Source organism: Cololabis saira, chromosome 12 (assembly GCF_033807715.1).
Source record: "Cololabis saira isolate AMF1-May2022 chromosome 12, fColSai1.1, whole genome shotgun sequence".
Classification (NCBI taxonomy): Eukaryota; Metazoa; Chordata; class Actinopteri; order Beloniformes; family Belonidae; genus Cololabis; species Cololabis saira.
The window spans coordinates 25,726,635-25,744,954 of record NC_084598.1 but is presented as its reverse complement, the minus strand read 5'-3'; the positions used below and the strand labels follow the sequence as shown (position 1 = coordinate 25,744,954).

The window sequence follows — 18,320 nt, the reverse complement described above, 5'->3', positions numbered from 1 at the left end:
GGAAAAAAGAGACGTGGTCACAGCTGGGGTTTCGGTGTAAGGGCAATGCCCTCGGAGGAAGATGATGTGATGCAGGAGGAGGGCAGAGAGGCAAGAGATGAGCAGTGAAGCTCCTCAGAACAACATAAATAGAGCTGAAACTGCATCCTCACTTTTTTCTTCTTATGCACTCTACCTCCAGGAATAGATAATATTATGCCAGATATGCTTGTCGCTCTCCTTACATGTCTGACTGCAGATGACGCACACGCTGTCTGAAGCCAACATGCGGGATGGAACAGGTTGTCTGTTTGCCCCCTTTCATATTGTGCCTTGCTGAAAATTGGAACGCGCTCCGGAAAATGTCACGTCCTTGATATCTTTGAGCCATTACAGGGTGGTGCGTGGAGGGGTTGGAGCTGTGCAGGGACATGGGGAGGGGGATTTACAGCGACGGGGGTCTGCAGCAGAAACAGGGCTGTGCGCCTCAGATAACACTGCAGCCTTTGATGGTGCTTGGCCTTCCTCTGTTGGAGAACACAAACTGCCCCGCCTCAAATACATCTCCGCTGCGGAGTCCATTGATAACGATTGGATTTAGTTACAGAGAAGAAATGGTTTGCTGATGATAATGATAACAGATGTGATTGGAGTTAGTGAACCACTTTGGGTCGAGGGACTGTGCTGATGCACTGCCAGTCTGCAAATTTCCCTTTAGACCGGTCTGCCTTTTTCTGGCTTCATAGAGGTTGATGGTAGAGGATGATAGAATGCTACCTGTAATTGCATTGTGTATTATCTTGGCTGGCTGGTTGTAATGAGGCTGTGACATAGAACAGATGCGGTGCACAGGCTTTTCCCTGTATAGGAGAAGTAAGACTAGTGGGAGACGAGGTTAAGGGGTTTCGCTTAGGGAAAAAAGTTGGGTTTCAAAGCAACAGCGAGCGGTAGTCAGTAGGGAGCAGAGAATAGAAGACGGAAGTGATAGATAGACAGGAGTGCAAATAAAAGACAGGCATCTGGCAAAGACGACAGTCAGAAAGGAGCAACTCTTTCAACCATAGTGGCATCTAGAAATACAGAGGTAAGGAATGCGGAAGCGATGGAGCCATAGGAGACGGGAGATGAAGGTAAAGAGCATAGATGTATGACAGAGCGAGAAAGAGGCAGGGTGGGGGATGGGGTGAGGAGGATGACATGTGGGAGGGGGAAGGGAGAGAAATATTTGCTGTGTGCAGCGGAGCTGGAGTCAGGAGGTTGTCATGGTGATTGCGAGGTGAGAAAAGAGAAAGAAGACGGAGGCATTAACACCTTTACGCATGCACATTCATACACGGTCACGCCAGTGCTGACACAGGCCACAGAAAACAAAATGAGTCATGCATGCATAACAACACTGACCTGTCACACCCTGAGTAAACTCTCTCATAAACACACACAGGTGGTTTTTACAAGTTAACCTGAGGCCATGCGCGTTGTGAGGCCTGGGAGCCATATCACCATGCAAACTCTGTTTCCCACATCTCTCTGCTGTCTTTCAATCTCAGACAGACACATTTGAATGGCAGGCAAATCTCCTTAAAGTGACTCCCGACTTGATACGCCCAAACCAGCACTCTGAAGCTGCATACATGTGTGTGTTTGATCTTTGCTGTTTATTAATGTTACAAGCTGATGTAGAGACAAGCAGCAGCTTCAGAGGGTATAGTTTTATTTGGTGTTGGGATCAAAAAATGTTCCGTATCAAAGCACTTCACTACTTAGTAGAAGAGCAGATGTTGAAGTTTACTTAGATGAAAAGGGAACAAAATATGAGAATTCATGGCTTTGTTGATGGAGCAAGCACTTACCCCTTTTAAATAAATTAACTATTTTCACAAATCATCTGAAATTTGACATATTTTGCTAACGATATATGATGGACTGCCTTGCTAATGCACTATGAGAAGAGTGTGAAGCACAAAAAAAGCAGAATGCAAACACAGCTAAAATAAAAACAGACTTCAATATAACATAAAAAATAAGTCAATAAAACAGCTTATTCTGAATGTTGGTGCTAATTATTAATGTGAGTTTATTTATGTCCACAGTGCTGAAGGCTGAAGGGAGATTTAAGAAACGTCTGTGCAGTTAGTGAACCTGTGATCACCTTTTTGGATTATATCGTATTTCGGATGCAACACTCTTACAACCCCAAACCAGCTAAAATATGATACATCCTCCTCCCTATGTCTTTCATTTCTCGTCTACTCACACTCTCTCATCTCTCTCCTTACACTCTATCTCCACTCCACAGACGTTTATTTGCAGCGCAAACATCTTAAATTTCCCCTCTCATCCCCAGAAGACTTTGCGTTTGATTAGATGTGGAGCACTTAAAGCGAAGTGCTGCTTTTGCAACTTTGAACCGTTAATGGGATTGCCATTAAGTTCGCTCATGACTGACCTGGTTAATCTTTTCAAAGATGCCAATCACTTGTCCTTGTGAGCTGTTTAGTTAAAACTGTTTAACTAAAACAGTGACTCTTCTTCCTCTTTCTTGTCACATCTTATTAATTGCTTGTGCTGTGTGTTTTTTTCCTAATTTGCATTTGTCATAAATCTCATTCGAGTCTGTGCTGTTTGTGCATGGATGCAAGTCTGAGCTCATTAATTCTGTAATTTTATCTGAGAGCTCAGCTCTGCTTGCATCCACAAGTCCAGCATAAGGCTAGAAAAAAAACGAACCCCCTTCCCACAGCCGTTAAGCCGCAGAGGCCCTCCCATGCAAATGTGTTCCCGAAACCCTGAATGACCTTAACCTACCAGCAGTTCATTTCCCTAAGGTGGTGGAAAAGATGAAGGTGCACACAATGTAAGGAAAATCTAGTCTTGTTGATGTCTGACACTTAGATAAAGTTTACTGGGAAAAATGATGTCAAGTCTGCATCCTCTGCTCCAAATGATGGTGGTTCGGCTCCTGGCTTGTTCAGTTCTCGTATCAAAGTGTCCTCGGGGAAGACCGTGAACTCCACGACCCCAATGATTTCAATGACAAGTGTTTATCATTGAATGCATGCTCGGTGTACACAATAACTATATAAATATACTGTAAAGCATTGTAAATACTTGACTGCAAATTAGTCACATTTGTAATGGATCCTCGTTTTCAAGCATACTTTTTATTTTAGACATAATTAAATCTAGGTCATAGGTCAGCCCCTCCCTTCAGGTTGTGGTTTGCCTCTTTTCCCTGCAGAGGTTGGCCATGTGTCCTTGCGTGTCACAAGAGTGTCTGGGAGCTGCGTCCTGCAGTGCTATGTGGGCCACTTATCACCTGACCCCAGGGACCACTCCCTCCTTTCTGTCTGCTGGATGACTGCCTGCACAGAAGACCTGCAAGAGCAAACGCTAGACGACCCCCTCCCACCCCCCCATATCCCACCTGCTATTCTCTCCTGAAGCAATCCAGATATGCATACCAGTGCACACACATGCGTGGCAGACTTGAATAACAATGCCACCTGTATGAGAAAAATTATTACTGCCATATAAATGTTTAAGTTTTGTCCACTTGGAAAGGCCATGATATGGTACGTGCATCTGCTGCAGTGGAGAGTTTTGTTCTAATCCAGTTTAAAAATAACAACAACAAAAAAATAAAAATATATATATATGCTTTACTGCAGCTGATTTGTTATTTCCAGCTGTGTTCAGCTGCAGCTGCTGCGTCTGCTCTCAGGGCTTTCTTTTTTTACTGCCCTGCCTGCTCCGCTCTGATCCCCAAAGACTTTACTAGTTCACATGTTCAAAATCTCCTTTTCATCCGTCTGATCCGTCTGATTTTTCCCTCCGAGGGATGAATGACTCCCTGCAAACATGTCTACTGAAGTGTCTTTGCCGAGCCGCAGCTTCCAGCAGCATATATCGTCACAAAGCCAGAGAAAAGAAAAAGTGGCAGCGAAGGACAAAGTGTGCGTCAAAACTAGAGGAAATAGAAGGAGAGCTCCCGTTTCATAGAAACAGGAGAAAAAGGGAGAGGCTGACTGGGTGAGATAAAGAGAGAGAAAGCAAGGACTGGAGAAGGAGGCATGAAAAGAAACAGGGAGGGGGAAAGACAGAAGGTCACTACTAATGGCTCTGCCACATAATTTCATAACGTCATGATTGCCCTTCTTCACTCGAGCTAACACCATTAACCACCAGCTGTATGGACACTAAACCATTCTGCCACAATATCTTCAAAAGCCATATATATTGATCACTGGATGCTGCTAAGCTCGGAGTATTTGACAATGTTCCTATAGTATGTTGGAAGTGCATTATTGCTGAATTACTTTGTGGTATGGGACATTGCTACTGTGTGTCTTCATCTAATCTATTTGTGGAAGTGTTAGCATGTATCACTTTTTTTTAATATTCTGTGTAAGATTAAGGGTGTGTCTTTAATTAGTGCTCTGTGTGCTGCAGGCACAGAATCTAACTGATGCTGCTGCTAATGAAGCTGATGACGCCCACAAGCATGAGCACGGCAACATAAGGAGAGTTTGTGTTTATGTGTGTGTCAGCGCATAAATGTGTTGCATTTAGTATACAGACAGAGAGAAAAAACACGTCCTTGTTATGTCTGTGTTTTTCTCTCCTGTTTTCTACACTGCTCCTTTCCATGCATTTTGGAACAAACAATGTCAAAACAGAAAAGACGACGGAATTACCGCAAACGCATCATCATTTTCATAGATGCTGCAACGAAAACATGTGACACGGAAAGAAAGCACAGAGAGGAAAACACAGCAACATGTCAGAAATTACAAAAAAAAAAGAAATACGAATGAACAGCAGGCTATGCAGCTTTGTGGTACGTTTTAAGCAAGAAATCGAGTTAGTCTTCTGTTTTATTAGTTTTTTTCTGTTTAAGATGACTGGTGAATTAAAAATGAATGTCCTCATGTTAGTTCCATATTATTCAATTCTTAAAAAAGTAGACACTCATTTTTCTTCTTTCTGATCAGGCTGTATTTTATTTTATATTTTCTCTTTGATGTTGTATGTCTTTATTTGTTATGATTGAGTGACTGACAGGTAGAACATAAATAAATTAGCTTATCAGTTGTTGACTTAAGTGAGCGGGAGCTAAAGTACTGGGAGCAGAGAGAGCTGGAGGCAGAACTCCATCTGCAGGACCAGCTCCATTAGCTGACAAGAGAGATTAGCTGACCTGCTGACACACAGGGTGATCTTTCCTGATAAACACACTCACATGCACACAAACACGGAGGGAATTTGATATTTACCATGACATCGAGGTAACATCTTGTTTTGATCAGACAGCTTTTACTGGGCATTCATCCCATTACCGGCTCTCTTTCAGTGTGTCATTAAAGGGATGTTTTGGGTCCCATCCCCCTGAACCACTCACTCACACCCTTTTTTGTATTTTCTTTCTCTCTTTTGAAACATGTGAAGTACTAATGACTTGTTGGTGTCTTACTTCCGCTTGACTGCGTTCACAGTGCTCTACGTTTGGAAAATCAGAAGAATTCATGAATTTCAAAGAGTTTTGAGTAAACACTGTATCAGATATGTTGGCACAGCATCAAATTTAATCCGGAGTTATTTACTTTGCCACCCCATTTCTTTTAAGACAGATTGTCAGTGCTGCATCACTGCGTTACAGAAAGATCTGTTTAACACAGACCCGTACATGAAACCTCTCTGGTGCAAAAGCGATTGTAATAGGTGCAAAGATCCACACTCACTCAAATCCCTCTCAAATTTATGATGAAGGCTTTTTGGATGGTAAAAATTCGCTACCCCGAGGCCATCGTTTCCACATATCCGTAAGCCCAGCTCCCTATTAGAAGTCCTGCCTGATTTTCCACATCGAGAGTGATGTGACTGCTGTCTACTCCAGGTCAGGGGATACTCGTAAGTACTTCACGCCGAATCGCTTAAAAGAATAAAAAAAAGAAAGAGCTTTGAATGTTTAATTAATTTTTATATTTTTTGTTCTCCACAACCTACTTCTTTCTACTTTCTATGAATTTTTTAGACTTGTTGTTGTTGAGTTTGTTGTTAATCCCCCTTTTATGATCTCCCGCTGGTTCTTTGTCTTTTGTCTCTTCTTCTTCCTCCTTTCCTCCATCCACTCCTCCGGTCCTCACTGATATCTTAATGAGTCCACTCCCTTCATCTTGAATTATTCACCACTCCCACTCCCCCCCAAACATTCTCATTGTGTCTTAAGGGGGAAAACATCAATAAATAAATCACACCAGAGGTAGCGTCTTATACAATCTTGGCCATAGGCGGTGTTTATTGGCCAACACTGAAGAGAGTGTGAGAATAGAGATGTGGAGATGACTTCATGAATCTTGTATTTTCATTTGGCGATTTAAACTTCAGGTGGATAAATCCATAAATCATGAATCCTTATAAATCCTTGAAAAAGTTGAACTGAGCTACATCCCAATGGAGAAAGGATTAAATGGTATGGACAGGTAGTCGATCAGTATTTTCGTGTGATTGTGCGTGGATGCTGCGTGGATGCTGCCTTGGAGGTGTTGCTCAGTCAGTGGACACACGAGTGAGTGCGTACGTGCGTGCGCATATGTAAGCAATGCCGCAAATCTGTTAGTGACCATGTGTGTGAATAACTGAATTTGTATGTGCGGTGTGTGTGTACTATGTGGAGACTGTGTTGTCATGACAACCAGGATGGAAATGGAGTGGGCGGTTGCCCTTACAGCTCCTCTGACAACCTTTTCTTTTTCTCCATCTTTGTACTACTCTTATATTAACCCTTAACCCTTGCCAAAACTACAGGGGTTCTGCGGCGGGGGGTCTTCGCATGGGGTGCAGGCTTTTGAAAGTAAGGGACATACATACATACAGGGTGTTGCTTTCTATAGCTGCACTTGGCATCAGTGGGAGAGGCCACGCATCTAACCACTGAGCTTATGCTAATAGCAACATTGATAAATGTGTTGTCTGCGTAGCTACATTCTTGATAAGATGTAGCTCTTCAGCCTTTTCTCACTGGTAAATTTCCGTTTGGAGTAAACCACGCATCATCAGTCTTCAAGCACATGTTCCTTGGCCTTTTAAACAAAGAATGCTGGCATGAAGGAGACATTAGTTTCCTACTGCGCTACACTGCGAATCCTTCTTTTCCATTAGTGTTGCAAATATTAAATTAAGCAGCCATGTTGCCTATTGTCCAAGCCAGAGTGCAACCACAGCAGTTTATTAAAGCGATGCAGAGAAAAGGGGTTTATTACAGTAAGAGGAGAGGAGAAGCTATAAAATGAAGGGTGAAAAACTACTTGTAGGGGAAGTGAATAAAGCTTTCAGTGTTAGATACAAAGAGCCATGAGAGGGGGGAAGACTAATAAAAATGTGACAGGAAAATGGGATGCTCATCATCTTGGACATGCCGGACTATAATTTTGGGTTCAGACACACTTTTAAAGAATACAAGAAAGACTTTTAACCAGCACAGTTTTGACTGCAGTGAATGATAAATGATAAATTACTGTGTTATAGTGGTGGAGCAGAACGGAAACAGGTACAAAAGGTGATATTTCACATGATTTGTGGTATTTTTCTGCTGTAGTGACAAAGAGGGTCTGAGACTTGTCTCACTGCAACAGGCTCATGCATTAAGTATGACCCTGCCAGAGAGAGCAAGAAGGGAGGGTGATCTGAGAGAATCAAACAGCAACGCCAGAGACAGCAGGTATGGATGGTCAGCACCAGTCTAGGCCAAACCAATGAACGCCGATGGAAGCAAATGAATTATGAATTTGGGTGAATTTGGGGCAAATTGTGCCGACAGGAAGGGGTTTTAATGAATAATTCACTCTGTAGGATGCCTGATCATATACCCACTAACATCACCTTGTTTCTCAGGCCCCTCCCCCACATTTTTACTCCTTATTGATCCTTACTTCTGCTCATCACCTTCTTGTGTATATATTTCCCCCTCCCCCATCTGTTACTATCTTTATTTCTGTCAAAATCCCTCCATCCTTCCACTTTTTAAGCCATCTCCTTTTTTTTTAATCTAATGTTTCATCAGACAGGAAAACCCTGGGGGAAGCGGAGGGGGTAAAGGGGGGCATGTGTTCATTTATTTTTCTCCCTCCCTCCTCCTGTCTTGCATCCTCTCCTCCTACACATCTTCACAGCTGGAGGTAGTTAATATTTAAAAGCAAGGCATGACAGTACACAAGACCTGCACACATGTTTGAATGAACCCTCACATACTCTGAGATGGGAATGCGAGGATATGAATCGAGCGGTGAGATTTTGTCATGTACAGTATGTGTAGATGGTTGGCATGATGAAAGTAAGAAAATGTCTCAAACTCAGGACATGATTTGATTATTAAGATTTGATCTTGTGTTTTTGCTCCACCATATCCAAAAAGACTACCACATGCTCAAAATTCCTGAAAATGGCCAACATGTCAACTTTATGCAAATTGCAACATTTTGCGAAGGGGGAAAGGGTGCAATTTTCTAAGGGCTGGCAATAGGGGAATGTAGCAGTTAAACTACGATAATGACTGCAACACTAACAGCATGATGCAAAATGTCTGGTTTATTTGCTTTTTTTATTTTAACTCTGCATAATACCTCAAAGCAGAAATTCATGAATAATTGACAGATTTGCAAAATGGACTTGGACGATTTGCCTCATTTGATATATTGACGGCTAATTTTCTGCAGCCAGATTTTTTCCTTGTGTAAAAAAGACGTGACCACACCCTCAATTGTCAATACAGGCGTTGTGCGCACTCCGATCCCCCAGCAATTTAAAGACTCCTAATGGCACCGTTTGACATCCCAGTGGTAATAATAGATTTTAAAACCACTCAAAAACACTGTTGGGTCACCTAGGCCCGGCTGCAAGGAGCCATCCCACGTGTGACATTTGACCCTGTCCAATGAAGCAGGTAACAGCGCTGAGATTGGATCACTGGCAGCTGCACAGCAGTCACCCAGAAGAAGTGAAATCAGGCATCTGCTTCAGTGTCAGCTTCTCACCCCTGTGATAATGGAGTAGCTTCTTGGCTTCACGCCGCGCACACAGCTTGGAAGCTGCCCATGTGTGTGCGTGTGTATTAGCATGTCTCAGGACACATCAGTCTGTGCTATCAGCATGTTTGGGTGGCTGGGCTGGCCTTGTTACATGGCAACCTCTTAGCCTCTCTTTCACATCACAAACATTTCTGCACCCCTCCCAACCCATTATAGTGTTCCCCTTTAGTGCTCCTTCTTAATATTACTGGAATATTCTCCAGCAATGTCTTCCTGCTGAATGGAACCCACTGGACCATGCCCTTTTATCCGTGTGATCTCCTGGGTCGGCTGACTCGAGGTGTGCCTGTCTGACCTCTTTCTTGTCTTTCTGTCTGTCTGTTCATGCATTACAGGCTTCTTTGTGTGTGTGCATCCCCACAAGTGTGTGTGTGCATGCACATGCATAGAGCACTCTTTTGGTGAACTGTGATTGGCAAAACAACAAAGTCATCATTAAACAGCACCTTACCTCCCTCCACTCAGCACTTTCTTATCACCTTTTTTGGAGCAGGAACTGATAAGCAAGATTCTGCTTTAGAGCCCATTAACACCAGTGCTAATACCCCAACTAGCTTTACTTCATTCATCTGCCTTTAATGGCAATTTGGAGAGGCTGGTTTGAGACTAATTGGCTTCCTGTCTCTCCAGAACAACAGCCAAAGAGGCTTTAGTCTGATGGAGAGACTGGTAAGAAACAAGAGGGTAAAGAAGAAAGTAAATGATGCACAATGATTGAACGATCTTGGGCTGGTGTTTGCGTATGTGTGCAAATGAATAGATAGGATTAGTGTTACAGCTGTCACCTTGTGTCATCCTTTCTCCCTCCCTTCTCTTTTCTCTATCGTCTTTACCATCATCCCCCTTTCTCTCTTTCACCTCTACCTGTCCTGCATGCTTATCCTCAGTCACTCTTTCTACTTTTTTTTATCTTTCCCGAGGTCCTCCACCCAATTACCCCTCCCTCTACCTCTCCTTCACTCCTGTGTTTGCCTGCCATTAGCCGAACAAAATGCAGGCGAATGTGTGTAGTAGCTCATTTAATCCTAAAGCTGTTAGTTTAAAATGTCTGGTTAAGGACTTAACTCGTGTTTGTTCTTTAATTTAATCTCATGTGCCTCCTTTGGTGTCTACAAATCCCCCATTTCTATTACTCTTTTAAAGCGAGTGAGTGACGTGTAAAATATCAAGACTAATTATCGTGCCAGCCATTAAAAAAAAATGAATGATAATCACTCTGCTCCGTCTTCTTCCCACCCACCAAGCTCACTCATCATCTTCATCTCCTCCCCACTTTCACCTCCCCCGCATCAAGGTCACCTCCCGCTCTGTTGTGGCAGTGCCAACAAACGGCAGCGAGTTAAGCCAAAACTACTTTGCTCAGCCTGAAGAGCTGCCAAGAAAGCCCCTTTCTCTATTTTCACCACTATCTTTTATGTCGCGTGTACGTCTTAATTATGGTATGCCCGTAACAGCTCTTTGTGTGTGATATGGAGTTGTGTAAACAGTCAGCGTGGCTGCGCCACGTGGTGCCGCGGGGGAGGACAGCCTCCAATGCTACAGATGGAGAATGGATAGACTCCCGGAGGGGGTGGCTTGCCTCACTCACCACGAGTGATAGCATCTTTATCGCATTTTCATAGCAGTACAATCAACAAAGCATGTGTGAACTGCTCAGAACATGCAATGATCATTCAATCTAACTGCCAACTACTTGTTTGTCTGTCTTGTGTATTATCAGATGTAAAACATCATCAGTCTGCATTTGTCTGTCCATGACCCATCTGGGTGCTGGGAGGATCTGCTCAGCCTCTTGTTCTGGTATTCTGTCCATCTGTCCTGCTGGCTAGCCTCTCCATATGGGCCACTGGTCATGTAATTACATCTAAATGGATTTTTATATATATTTTTCTTTTTGTCTGTGTGTGCAAGGACAGATTTTGAGATAGGCTTCCTAGGAGTTTGTATTGCTGTTTGTATTGTTAACTCCTGATTGGTGGGTTAACTCCATGTCTCCTTCTGTCTGTTGGTTTGAACACATGGTGCACAGTAATTCTTCGCCCATTCTGACACATGGCCCCTCCCTGCCCCTCCCTCTCTGCTCTCCTCCCACCATCCTCTTTTTCCCCCCTTTTTTCCACACAGAAGACCTGCAGGAGGGTGTGGACCTGGCTTAAAGAGGACACTAAAGGAGAAAGGACAAAGAGTACCAAAGAAACAAAACCAAGACCTCTAACACTAGAAACACAGCAAGACACCTGCTCGGCTTGAGTGTGTGTGCGTTTGTGTGTGAGGTCGTCTCTGTGTGCACTTTTTTGTACGTGTGTGAGCAGGTGGGACTTTGATGGGACAGTGAGCAATGCCTCACTTGCAGCGACAGCAGGTTTGCAGTAGGGGGCAGCGCTCCTCCCACCTCCTCCCCCTTCTCCTCACCCTCCTCCCCCTTGTAGCCCAGCCCAGCCATGCAGTTATACAAATACCTGTCAACTGTGAGTACTGATTAATATCACAATATTCATAACAAAAGCTGAATGCTTCACTGAGGTTCAAAGATCTATTTGTTGTGCTAATTTCACTGTTGATTCATCAAAGCACCATGATAATGGCTTTTAATCATGATTAATTAATGCAAATGAGAGTTAGAAACACGTGTTTTCCCCTTGCCAAACTCAATATTGGGTGAAAGAGAGGTCTGTAATGCTCAAACTACTACAGTCAAAGGTTTCTTTGGTTAGCACTTCCCTGCCCCTGTGGTGTAACTAATTACTTTGTAAATGAGCCCTTCAAATAGTATGTATTAGTCCCTCTATTGATCCGCTTTTCATTGGTGGAAACCAGAATTTGATTGGGCAATAATACTATCAACAACTTGCAGAGGGTTTTTCTTCATCCCCTCTCAAATCTTCCAACTCCTCAATGCAATATGGTTGGCATTAGAAATACAGCTGAGCTTGTGGCCCTGGAGGGAGATTGATCTTCATCTTCTCGGCTGCTGCCTGCCCACAGAGCAGACTTCGGGGGAAGAAAATGAGAATATTGTTTCCTCTGCTGCTTTTGTTGCTCACACTTTCTCAAAGATACATGATATGAGTCACTCCATCACCACCTACACGTGCAGTATTCCAAACGTGTGAGACTACAAACAAGCAATCTGAACCCTCACACGCCTCAAACGGCATTGAAATGCAGAAAATTTCCCCATCTGACTCCCAAAGGGCAAAAGTGACCCAGAGGTGAGAAGGCCGAGGAGGATGAAGGGAGACTGATGATGAGGAGCAGCAGGTGAAAGATGGGAAAGGTCAACATGTTCCCTGCCTTTCAATTAAAGAGCCCCTGACATGTCGATTAGAGTGACTGAGGCAGTGATCAGAATCAATAAAGGAGATGGGTTCAATCTATGTCAAGGAAGCCAAAAGCTATGCATCATTGCAGAATACACGCATCTATCTATCTATCTATCTGTCTAAATGTTTAATCCCTTATTTCTTTTACTTCTGCTAATACTGTGGACTTCCAGACCATATAAGTGATCGTAAGTGCCTTTGACTTTATTGACGTGTGTTTTGTATTGATGCAGGTTCTGTCAAAGCTCATTGTAAACATGTTTGTTGTAGCAGAGCGCTTATATAGTCCACTATACAAGAGTGAAAACCCTTCTGCATGATCGTAAACCTAAGGCATTAGTGTGCATTTGCAATGTGGTGCTCGTGTGTGTTAGTGTTCTGTTGTGAACGTGCATCCGTTTGCAGAGTTGTGTTTACCCTCATTGGCTCCCGCTAGGTGATACCCCTGTAGGAGCAGGGAGGAGGACGTTTGAGGAGCTGCTGCCTGTAAGGAGGCAGTGGGGCTGTCAGATCAAAGACACGGGGAAATAAAGAGGAGTTAAAGCACTAAGCAGCAGCTCCACTCCTCCTTCTCTGCCAATAATGGAGCAGTGCCTGCAGCCTAAACTTCAATTTGATCAGTTGAGGAAATGGGCTTATTTCTTCTATCAGTGGGAATTCTTTCATTAAACTCCCTCACTCTCCGTATCTGTCTCTTTCAGAATCTCTGTGTATTCACCCCATGTTTGTTTTTTCTTCATCTCTGTCTCCAGATCCTCTCTTTTTCTGTGCTCCGCATGCGCTCTCTCTTCGTAGCACTTTCATCATACTCTCCTGTCTGCTTAGTTTCCCATCTTCAGCGCCTTTTCCTCATCTTCTGCAGCCCTCCCTGCCCTCCTTTCCTTGCTTACCCATTTACCTACATAATGTGGATTCATCCATGACTGGTGCTCTGTCTCTTTCCTTTCAAGTCATATTAAAGGTTATAACTGCAAATATCAAGCTGTGACCTCCATTATAATTCAAATAGTCTATGGGCATTGTTATCAAAGCTATGTGGAGGAAATAAACGTTTCCATTTCTGTTGGTATACTTATAATACATATTTAAAAAGATTCAAACTTGCTGGTTCAATACATATTCCAGCCAGAGGCTTTTTTTAGGAGAATTGGTTTATGGCATAGGAGACAAAGAAAAAGACACCTCTTCTGGTGGTCATCATTATTTCTTCTTTACAATCTCTTCTTTTTTCCTCACACACTCTCCCCTCCCTCTCTCTGTCTCTTGGTCTCACAGGGAGCAGTGTGCCATATGTCTTTTTTCTTCTTCCCATGAATCCTCTTACATTATGCTGTATCAATTTCCTCTCATCTCAACCCATTTTCTTTCCACGCTCTCTTACTCTTCTCCTCGGCCTACATTTCATACGTTCATCTGGGGAGTCTTTTTTTAAGTGATATTGACTGAATATACTTATGGGAAGCTGTTAAACTGAGAAAATGACTGGCATCTCTGGTTGTTTTGTGGTATTTGATGGGTCTTTAAAAGTAGTTGCAGAGATCTCGTGTGGCCCAGGGGAGTCATTAATGTGTGTGTGTCATGGTTGGACTTATATCAGCATGCACTGTGAAAGCAGGTCATGTGAATTCAGCATTTTAAAGCCTGCAAGACTATTTAGTGTGTGCATGTCACTTCACCTTTACAAACCATTGTTGTGTGCATATAATGCACATGTCAGCTCTATGATTTGGTTATGAGTGCACTAACTGTGATGTTGGTCCTTGCAGTCAAGAAGCCTCCTGTGATCACAACACAGCCTGAGCCTGTCACCGTCTTCAGCGTCGAGGACTTCGTCATGAGCTGCGAAGCCTCTGGAAATCCTCTGCCCATGTTAGTCAGCTGATCCAGTCCACACAAACACTTTAGTCACAGAGCAGGATAGTCATGGCTTGTCTGTTTGGACTGTTGAGAACAGTGACCTTTCCTCTCCTTGTTCAGCTGACATCTACATATTAGTATTACATGAAAGCACAGCTTTTCCCAGTCAAAATTCTTGTTTCAGCAGGGGATAAATGTCATTAAGCCCTCAAGCGGTGTTCTCTCAAAGTGTCCTAGCTGCTCTGAAGTGGAAAAAGTGCTATGATTACTGAGGAAAAGATGAATATCATAATTACACAGTACAAGATTTTGAGTCCCGCTGGGGCATGTTGTGTAGATTTTCCAGCAAATCCATTTGTGGCTTCAAATTCAGTGACATCTTGTGCGTGCCAAAAAACTGGCATCAAAGGCATGGAAACGACTGTGTGTCTTTGATGTTTGAATGACCAGTTTTACTTCAGCATTAATACGCTGGTTCTTCTTTTTCTTAAAGTTTCCGATGGACGAAGGATGGAGAGGAGTTTGACCCAGGCAGTGACCCAGAGCTGAAAGTTTCAGAGCACTTGGGCTCATATGCATTCTACTCACTCAGTAATTCCCTGGACAGCCTAAAGCTGTACCAAGGCAAATACGTCTGCTACGCATCCAATGAGCTGGGGACTGCTGTGTCTAATGAGGCCACGCTAGGTATCGAGGGTAAGAGCACACAATGACTCATAAGCAATCAGTGACCAGGTCCTCAATAACAGAATGGTATGTGTGTTGTTATTAATTAATATTTAGAGAATGGTTCAGACAGATAATAATAAATGTCATTTTTTCCCCATTTCAAATCACTGGAATTTGGCCTTCAGATAAGAACAACGTGCTTTGAAATGGTTTGATGCAAATCAAACATCCTCAGTCATCAAACTAATTACAGTATTTCCCGTCCGTGTCAGTTTTTATGATAGTTGCCTTTGGGATCCAGACTAGGAGTGAGCTGTGATCTGTATTTGTATAGTTAAATTACAAAACCGTGAGTAAAGGAGTGGAAGGAGTTTAGTCTATTAAGAGAAAGAGGTTTCACACTCAGAAGCAGAATTCTGTCACCTAAAACATTATTGCATACAATAACATGATAATTGGCATGAACACATGCACTAAGAATAAAAAGTAAACAGCACCTCCGAATATCCATCCACCTGTGTGACTGACTCTCTCCTGGGCGACCTCCTTCCCTCATTGTTTCCCTGACAACGGTTTCCCCAGAAACGCTCTCGAGTTGATGTCATGTGAAGCACTCTCCAGTGGATCCTGTGGGGTTATTAACGACAGGGAGGTGGAACTAAGGAGGGAGAGCATGCACACTTGCTTCACAAATAACATTGCTTTATTTCTGCAGGAGAAAACAAACAAAAACAAAACAAACACACTGGCATCTTCACTAAAGTTCCTCAAGTAGAAGTGTATAAATAGCATTCGTCACGCACTGCATTGTGTGTTTAAGATGACATGAGATGATGATTGCCTCAGGAAATGTTTCTATGTGTTTCTGTTTGTTTATCGCCTGTTTTAACTCAGACTTACCGCTGTGTATTTGTTCCTTGCTTACCTCCCTGTAGTTCACCCTACACAGCAGAAAGAAAAAGACGTTATTACAAAGGGAGAGGAGGGAAGCAGCACTGTTCTGAAGTGCAACCCCCCACAGAGCTCCATGGAGCCCATCATTCACTGGATGGACTACAGTGAGTACATTGCCTTTCCATCCCTGCCTCTTTAAATGCTTCCTGTCTCCATATTAAATCGGGCTCTTGAGTGTATGTCCAACAATGTGTTGATCAATTCAATCACATAACAAAGATTACGGGATAAAGTGGAACAAATAAACTGTTTTTTTTCACATTTTACTCAACATTCTATTACTTGTTTTGCAGCATTAGAGGTATACATTATTATGCTTACAGGCCCAGTGTCACTTTATTCTTTATTATTAGAAAACAGCTGCTCGTTCTGCTTCAGGTTTGGGACATGATAGTGTGCTGGATGACAGGGGACCAACACAGAAATATTGTTTCTGTACACCTCTTTGTCCAGTTCCTGTATCATCTTGCTCTTTCCTCTGCATTTCTCCTCATGTCATCTGCTCTGTTTATAACTTTTTAACTCTTTGTCATGGCCTCTTCTTCAGGGCTACACCATATCCAGCTTAGTGAGCGGGTGATAGTGGGGAAGGATGGCAGCCTATACTTCGCTCATTTGACACCTTCAGACAGCAGGAAAGACTACACCTGCAACGTCCAGTACCTGGCAACGCGCACAATTCTGGCGAAAAACCCCATCACTCTGGTTGTCAACCCCTGTGAGTTTTGTTCTCGATCAACAGAATCTATATTTAAGATTTTAAAGCAGTTGAGGGTGAAGGTATAAAAACATCCAGGATCAAGTCAAACTTATATTTCTCACACCATCTTATTTGATTGGTATTGATTTGTAGCATATAGGTAGGATAGTTAGGCTATATGCTGAAATAATTATAGCAGTACAGATGTGTGTGCAGATAGGCCTAGATAAGTAAAGCTAGCTCTTTTTATGTGTGTAATTTTGTATGTTTTAATGTTTGTATTGTGTATGTTTTTAATGTTTGTAAGGGCATGTCAAGTATGTGTAATTTTCTAACTCCTTTCTTTTAATTGTGATGTGAGCCCTGTTAGGGACGAGTGTTGCAAATTAGCCCATCGCTATAAACACTATGATTCAGGCATCAGATAGCCATTTATGTCTGTCTATGTTTTCTGTATCTGTCCCTTCCAAATAAACAAATGAAATGAAATGAAATTAGAAACAAACATAGATGAATGTACTTTTCCTAAAAACTGAACTGGATTTCCAGTTCATGATTGCCCGAATTCTCTTCTTTTTCATCTTCGCTCGCTCAGAAAAGTATTGGACGTGTTCAAATCTGAACACTGGAAAAGTTAAAACATTCATTCTGGGAAGAGGAAAAGATGAAAGATTGTAGTAAAGTACTCGTAAATTTGTCTACTTGAAATAGATGTTGTTATTTAAATTAACCTTGTTGGTAGGTTTGAGATTATAGAAATACTTGAACATTTCCTTTTACCTCCCATTTTGACAATGTTTTAAAAAAAACTCTTACCGTATATCTGGCTTTTTCCTGAGTAGAAAAGAGTAACATTTTGATTCATTCCAGTGCAAAAGGAATCTGAAGGACATTTATTGGCTCCATCTCTAAATGGCATTGATGGAAATACAATGTCCATGTGGATGTGCCAATTTCCTCTCCCTTTCTAATGCAGTGTAAAAAGAGTGTGCATAGAGTTGGTATGTGCTGTATGGTATGTGCTGAAATCGACTGAAGTCTTACAGCTGAACCCAAGTCAACTCACCACCATGTGGTGGCATGTTGTGCTGACCAAATCAGTGACTGGTTAGATGTCGCCCTGCCAGCAAAGGGTTTGTCCTCTTCTTCGCCCAGCTGTAATTACATGCATATCACAGTGAGAGGTGGCTGCCCGCATCTGTGGTCATGCTAGAGGTCAGAGACATGAGTACATGTTAACACCAGACCTCTGTGTTGAAGTCTGTATATTTTATTAGAGAGGTAAAGTTGTTCCCACATTGTTCCACGCCATGCATCTGAGTGTGTATGTGTGTTGTGATGTCATCACTGCTGCATCAGCAGCTCAGCAGTCTAAAATGTACCCATACATATGTATGAGTCTCTCTCTTTGTCTTTCCTGTCCAGCCAATTCAGTACTGCGGAACCGGAGACCACACATGATGAGGCCTACTGGAAGCCACAGCACGTACCATGCCCTCAGGGGCCAGACTATAGAGCTTGAGTGCATCGTGCAAGGCCTGTGAGTGTCTGTCTATGCATATGTGTGTGAATGCAATGCATGCACACCTCTGCTTTCATCAATCTGAAAAGTATCTGCTCCTTTAAATCAATCTTTCCTGTCTCTCATCCCTCCTACCTCCCTACACTTAACTCCATTTGCTCTCCCCTACAAGCTCTATCTCTTCCTGCTTCTTTTTCAACGTATTTGTGATCTGTTTTATCATGCATCTCTTG

General features: G+C 42.8%; 1 protein-coding gene across 4 annotated transcripts in view; it reads left to right on the top strand.

Annotated features, from left to right (window-relative positions):
- Positions 1–18,320, top strand: part of l1cama (L1 cell adhesion molecule, paralog a) — a 38,918-nt gene that overhangs the window by 8,515 nt on the left and 12,083 nt on the right. For 3 of the 4 annotated variants that reach the window (XM_061736179.1, XM_061736178.1, XM_061736181.1), the window contains exons 2-8: positions 11,187–11,530; positions 12,559–12,573; positions 14,152–14,254; positions 14,736–14,938; positions 15,847–15,969; positions 16,413–16,583; positions 17,991–18,105. In XM_061736179.1, coding sequence (XP_061592163.1) covers positions 11,401–11,530; positions 12,559–12,573; positions 14,152–14,254; positions 14,736–14,938; positions 15,847–15,969; positions 16,413–16,583; positions 17,991–18,105 — 860 coding nt within the window. In that variant the 5' untranslated portion in view covers positions 11,187–11,400. The remainder of the gene's footprint in view (positions 1–11,186; positions 11,531–12,558; positions 12,574–14,151; positions 14,255–14,735; positions 14,939–15,846; positions 15,970–16,412; positions 16,584–17,990; positions 18,106–18,320) is intronic. The other variant, XM_061736180.1, reaches the window with a different exon arrangement.